A 7,179-nucleotide genomic window follows, 5' to 3' on the forward strand; every position below is an offset into this window, starting at 1 on the left:
ACCAACTGTAATCTTTTAATGCTAGACATGGGGAGACCCGAAAATAATACGTTACAGTAATCGAGACGAGACGTAACAAACGCATGGATAATGATCTCTGCGTCTTTAGTGGACAGAATGGAGCGAATTTTAGCGATATTACGGAGATGAAAGAAGGCCGTTTTAGTAACGCTTTTAATGTGTGACTCAAAGGAGAGAGTTGGGTCGAAGATAATACCCAGATTTTTTACAGAGTCACCTTGTTTTATTATTTGGTTGTCAAATGTTAAAGTTGTATTATTAAATAGAGGTCGGTGTCTAGCAGGACCGATAATCAGCATTTCCGTTTTTTTGGCATTAAGTTGCAAAAAGTTAGCGGACATCCATTGTTTAATTTCATTAAGACACGCTTCCAACTGACTACAGTCCGGCGTGTTGGTCAGCTTTAGGGGCATGTAGAGTTGGGTGTCATCAGCATAACAGTGAAAGCTAATACCGTATTTGCGTATGACGTCACATGCATTTTGATTAATCATGCTCAATCACAGGTTATTACCCGCATGCATAATGTCAATTTATTTTAAAAAGCGGCCCTCTGAAAGCAACCATTACTGTGATGTGGCCCTCAATAAAAATTACTTTGACACCTGTGTCATAGATGAAGAGAGCAGTTATGATTTTGGTTTTCAGAGTAAACAACCAAAAGCTGAGATTTTGGGCATTTTTTTTAATCTAAATGCATACATTTATCTAAATAGAGCCAAGGACATATATTATTGTGGGCTTCCTGCACCTCGTCTTCATTATTAAAGGAAACATCTAATCCGAATTCCTCTGATATTTTCGGCTATGGTTCTTTTTTTTTTGAGTGGTCAGCTTGAAGCGTCCCTCTTTCTCCGACTCTCTCGTCGGTTGTTATGATTTTTGCTTTCTAGTTTCGAGGCCCAGTCTTATCTTGTCTCTGATTGGCCAGTCCGTAAAGCTTTGCCCTAACATTAGCCAACACCAACCAATCAGCATGGACTTTCTCCGCATGTAAAGATCTTCTCATTCACCCTGGTCATTGTGTTTTCTCTGTTATTTTTATTTGGCCTGGGTTCACAGACCACTTTCTCTCTTTGTAGCTTATCGTCTATGTAAAATGTCGTTGTGGCTTGTGCAGCCCTTTGAGACACCCCTGATTTAGGGCTATATAAGTAAACATTAATTGATCGATTGAGTAGCTTTGATGTAAGCTACCTCGCTACATGGGTCTAAAAGTAGCTAAGTTACAGAAAAAGCTACTTGTTAAAAGAGAAACTAAGCTACGTAGCTTAGCTACTTGTAGCTAATTACAGCCCATCACTGGTATTTACAGAGGAAAGTAGCTCTTCACAAGGCCTCAAAAACCTTGTATTTTGAAGAGAAATGTGAAATGAAGGACAAGTGGATCAAAATAATCACTATTTAATATGTTACATGCTGCAAAAGTAGTCAATGACACGCCATTTGTGTAGTTATTTGTCGGTACGCTTTGTTTTGAAATCATATTGTTTTGTATATTATTGCTTTGTATTTCACAACAAAATTGCTAATATTTTCTGACTATTTACATGGTATCAGTGTAGAAAAAAAACTGTACCACTCATCCATACGTCACCAGCCTTCTAAACTACCCTGAACTGTGAAATGTGCTGGAAACACAAACCACACACTTCCAGGAACTAAAGGTTCCAGGAGGTTTTGGTGGAAATAGGCCCAAAGGTTTGAATCGGTCCTTTTATGTTGAATTCCTAGAGCTGCGCCTTCTCCTCATCGGCCTGCAGTCAATCCAAGTACTTCTCAGCACACGTGATTTGGCAGTACATCAGCATGGAGAATACCAGGGCCAAGATCTGACAAGACAGGAAAGAGAATTATTAAAAGAAATGATTTTTTTTTCCCACGCCTGTGTCTCACTTCATGCACTTCTCTATTTCGTCTTGGTCTCCTGAGTGCAGAAGTGTGCACACACTGAGAAGTACGGCAAAATGCAGTACCTCGCTGAAATGGTGCGGTGCTCGCCACCCTAAATCGCGCCATCCTGAGCGAAGTAGCGGAAGGGGAGGGGCTAATTCATCACTGAAACAAATACGGCGTTCGACATTTACGGCAAGTGTCGTAAATGTCAGGAACTAAGTGCACAGCATACACAGTGTGGTGCATTGATGAAACAATAAGTTGGAAAATCTTCATTCTCCTGTTAAAGGGGTAAATGTAACTATACACATATACATACATATAGCATACACATATAGATTTGTACATTATATATTAATATAATTAATATAATTGGATATTAAGAGTATGTGAAACCTTGTTTACTTCGGTGGCGACCTCCTTTAAGTTTTGTAATCAATCAGAAATATCAATCAGCAAAAATGCGCCAAACATGGATAAGTGTGGAGAGTGTTTGGCATTTTTCCCCGTTATGCTTTGTAATGGAAATAAATGGGTGTCATTTAGATTTTTTTTTTAAGGCGCATGGACGTATTTTTTATAGATTCCACAAAGTTCAGTGAGCCGGTTGTTTAATGTGACCATATGTGTTGATTGGATTCTTTTTTTTTTTTTTGCACTATGACTAGGGAATGTTGTTTGCATTGGGTCATATAAGTAAATGATGTAATATAGAGAATATTTAAAGGTAATTGACCTGAATTACTCACATAGCAGCATCAAATAAGTCAGACTAGTAAAATGAATGCAATTTTCCTGTGGGTAAGAAATCCAAACATGAGGATGCCCGCGGGCCGTAGTTTGGACACCACTTATGTAACTTATTATCAGTCATGATGAAAATAAACCCCCGAGTGGCCCTTGGCATATTGCATAAACTAATTAACATATAACATATCCCTGTACGATCAGTGCCAGAGCTTGGTCCGCATTGCCGGCAGTAAGTCGAACACATTTCCAGTGAGGGTTGGACTCCGCCAAGGCTGTCCTTTGTCACCGATTCTGTTCATAACTTTTATGGACAGAATTTCTAGGCGCAGTCAAGGCGTTGAGGGGTTCCGGTTTGGTAACCGCAGGATTAGGTCTCTGCTTTTTGCAGATGATGTGGTCCTGATGGCTTCATCTGACCGGGATCTTCAGCTCTCGCTGGATCGGTTCGCAGCCGAGTGTGAAGCGACCGGAATGAGAATCAGCACCTCCAAGTCCGAGTCCATGGTTCTCGCCCGGAAAAGGGTGGAGTGCCATCTCCGGGTTGGGGAGGAGACCCTGCCCCAAGTGGAGGAGTTCAAGTACCTAGGAGTCTTGTTCACGAGTGAGGGAAGAGTGGATCGTGAGATCGACAGGCGGATCGGTGCGGCCTCTTCAGTAATGCGGACGTTGTACCGGTCCGTTGTGGTGAAGAAGGAGCTGAGTCGGAAGGCAAAGCTCTCAATTTACCGGTCGATCTACGTTCCCATCCTCACCTATGGTCATGAGCTTTGGGTCATGACCGAAAGGATAAGATCACGGGTACAAGCGGCCGAAATGAGTTTCCTCCGCCGTGTGGCGGGGCTCTCCCTTAGAGATAGGGTGAGAAGCTCTGCCATCCGGGAGGAACTCAAAGTAAAGCCGCTGCTCCTTCACATCGAGAGGAGCCAGATGAGGTGGTTCGGGCATCTGGTCAGGATGCCACCCGAACGCCTCCCTAGGGATGTGTTTAGGGCACGTCCAACCGGTAGGAGGCCACGGGGAAGACCCAGGACACGTTGGGAAGACTATGTCTCCCGGCTGGCCTGGGAACGCCTCGGGATCCTGCGGGAAGAGCTGGACGAAGTGGCTGGGGAGAGGGAAGTCTGGGCTTCCCTGCTTAGGCTGTTGCCCCCGCGACCCGACCTCGGATAAGCGGAAGATGATGGATGGATGGATGGATGGATGGATGGATAATTAACATATTTTTAATGAAATTTAAATAATCGGATATCACAGTAATTTGCTTTGTTGCCCATAACACAAAACTACCAAGTATTATACGGATAGCTTAGCATATATCAACCTATATTGGATCAGTATTTCCAGGATTGTTGGGGCTTACACGTCCTGAATTTGCAGCACCTTTTTTTTTTACAAAGTTGCAATGTTTTAAGCCTTAATTTTTTTTCAACAACATTGAACCAAGTTGTGATTTTATGAATTTGTTTGTCAATGTTTAAAGTGTTAAACTTAATATAAAACACCACAGGACTTACTGTGTTGATGTTTTCCTCTTTTTTTATACCACAAAGACTTAAAAGTAGACACTAAATGGCAGTAAAGGCGCATACTCAGAGATCATTGTTAAAACCCCTTACTGTTTTAATTGTAAGTGTAAATCAAATAAATAATAATCATACATTTAGAATAAAACACAAGCAAAGGTTCCTTAGAGTCCACTATCTGCTCTGTCGTTCTCAAGTTGTAGACGTTCTCCATGTTCATTTTACGCTCGTGAAGTGTGATTTATAGCGGTAATTAGTGTTGGTAAATGAGAGACGATTATCATCACGCTTCAACATCTCAGTCATGTAAATGTTGCCTCTTTGCTAAATCAACATTACAAATGAGAATATGTTCTTAACTGCCTTACCATGAATAAATAAAGATTAAATGAATATATAAATCCACGTAAAGAAATAAGTGTTTATATGCTGCAGTACCCAGAATGCTTGGCGCTGTAGATAGCAGGATGGAATTGTGTTATTTGAGCAATATTGTTACATGTTGCTGTTCCTGCTTTATCTACGCAAGAAACAAAAACATTGTTTTTGAATGAAGAGTTGTCAATAAATGTAAGAGTGACACTGTGAAAAAATAAAGTTGTCATAAAATGACCAAAGATTGTAAACTTCAGATAGTCGAACAAGCCAGGATTTCGCAACATTGTGATTGCGCCAATTTACGCACATTCAAATAATCCATGTGAATTATGTGTAGTCTTGCAACTACCCCTCCAATCACCAACATTTTAGTGAATACAATTTTTTCCTGTCCAACCAATCAAATATGTCCCATATTAAATTGACAAGTGATGATCATGTGTCATTGTCTCCCTTAAACAGAAACATATTCCCTTTCTATTCTGTCATGAATAATCGCACATGGTTTATTCTTGATGAATAAACTATGTGCGATGTGTTGGAACAATAAGGACAATTTACGATTAGCAAGCATTTTTTTTTTTTTTGCGTAAAAAAAAAAAATATACACAGAGAATGTGTGCATTTCATGTGACTTACAATTGAACTGTGTGACGAATTATGTGTGGTTCTGTAAAAGACAGAACAATGAAGGGTACTCTTTTCCTCAGTCTGACACCGAGAACAAAATGACTTATTAACTGACTAAATGAGATGAAAATGAAAATTCCTTCAATAAAATATAAAGTATTTTAAATATGTATACATTACTTAATTTAACCACACACTACAGTGTGTCTTAGTTGCAATTAAAACATTGATAACAAAATGTATTTAATAAAAAAATATAAAATCACCAAATGATGCAATGTTATTGGGAAAAACAAACCTCGAAACGGGGCAACTTTTGCTGCAACTTTGTGAAAAAGCTCACCCAAAATCTAACATTTTGGTCAAAACAGTCAAAGAAACTCATTCCTGCGTAATACTCTCGGGATTGACTAATTACATCAATAAACAAGAACTATTTATTTTGTCTCCATTGCAAGTGTGTAAAACAATACATAATATTAAAAATAAGAGAAAGTCAGCGTTCATTTTTTGAATAAGTCAATTTTTTATTAAAAGCAATGCATTGGTAGCAGTCAGTAAGGTTGGATTTAGTGTTCATACTTTGCTATGCTGAGGTTAGGTTGAGCCTCACAGATTTGGAAAACATTTGCAAAATTTAAAGGGGCCCTGTTATGCAAAACCAACTTTTCTTACCTGATAGTACCTGCTTGTGTGTATTTGGGATCTGCATAAGTCCGGAAAATGTGAAGTCAAACCATGGAAGAATTGCAGAGATATTTCTAAAACAGTCTTGCCTTCCTTTATACTTTCTCCAAACAGTCTGTTTGGAGTTGTTCGTCCCGTGACGTTTTTCAGACCTGTGACGTCTGCGGATATCTCAATATATGGTAAAGGCTTACCCAAAGGTCTTTGCGTGAGTCTGCCATTTTAGATATTGTTTGAGCATTTGTAGTCCAAACAACAAAATGTTGGTGTTTGTTTTAACCAGCACAAACTTTCAGCCTCATCTGAAGTAAGAAAGTCCCTCACTTTTAACTTTTAGGATTCAATGCACCTTCTATTCGGAAGAAGTCTCTCTTCATGTGCGCAAAGCGCTTCAAAGAGTCCTGCTTCAGAAACCTGCACCAGTATAAAGATGGATTTTCCAATTAACTACTTTTAATGGCAAGCTCTGTGACTACTATTTATGGCAATGGAGGAGACAATAAAATGGTAAGTAGTAACAGTAGGTTAGAAATGTGTTAAAGATACTTTAGCAACGTTCGCTCGATTTGTCGTGTAGCTAGCTTAGCCTTATATTGTAAGACAACAGTGTCAAGAACTATTTTCTTAAAAACTCCTTTTAATTGGATCAGTTGGTACCGTGTTTGGCAATGTAAGTTATATAATCCGTAATTACGTTGTGGATGTCGCACGTAGCGCAGTGGATAGCTTTTAGCATCTTTTGTTTACAGCTCGAAGCAGCCGAGCAGCGGCGTTGTTTACATGATATAGAATAGAAACGCCTTTTATTGTCAAAATACACATGCACACGTCCAGGATTTAGAATTAGAAAGTGGCAGACTCGGTAGAAGTTTAACCTTAGCCGGCGTTTGGTTCCAGACCTATATGTTAGCGTGGGTTTGTTCCTCAAACCACCGGCATGGCCTTATTCCTTGTAGCTGGTGTGCCACTAGTTTTGCTATGTCCTTTGGGATGTTGTGTTGTGGTGAAAGTCCCTCAAACAGTTGGTTTGGTTTGTAGCGATCACCTTTGTCCAACAAAAGCAAGAACGCTAAAAAGCTACATTTCTGCCTGGCGGGGCGAATGCTTACTGAGCATGAGGGGGCGTGGTGAGGAGAGGTTCATTTGCATCAAACAACTCCCTCCCTCAAAACAAACCCTTTTAATTATGATAAAAAAATGGTCTGAAAAGAGGTCTGTAAAAGAAATCTATGCACATTTTTTCACCAAAGAGCCCTTATTAATAAGGTGTTTTAAATAGGGATGTAAAGGTAAA

General features: G+C 39.7%; 1 protein-coding gene across 1 annotated transcript in view; it reads right to left on the reverse strand.

Annotated features, from left to right (window-relative positions):
* Positions 1-1,409: 1,409 nt before the first annotated feature.
* tspan4b (tetraspanin 4b) overlaps positions 1,410-7,179 on the reverse strand; it is a 35,769-nt gene continuing 29,999 nt past the window's right edge. The window contains exon 8 of the mRNA XM_061884226.1: positions 1,410-1,853. Within this exon, the coding sequence (XP_061740210.1) occupies positions 1,785-1,853 (69 nt within the window). The 3' untranslated portion in view covers positions 1,410-1,784. The remainder of the gene's footprint in view (positions 1,854-7,179) is intronic.

The sequence above is a fragment of the Nerophis ophidion genome, linkage group LG23 (genome assembly GCF_033978795.1).
Source record: "Nerophis ophidion isolate RoL-2023_Sa linkage group LG23, RoL_Noph_v1.0, whole genome shotgun sequence".
Classification (NCBI taxonomy): Eukaryota; Metazoa; Chordata; class Actinopteri; order Syngnathiformes; family Syngnathidae; genus Nerophis; species Nerophis ophidion.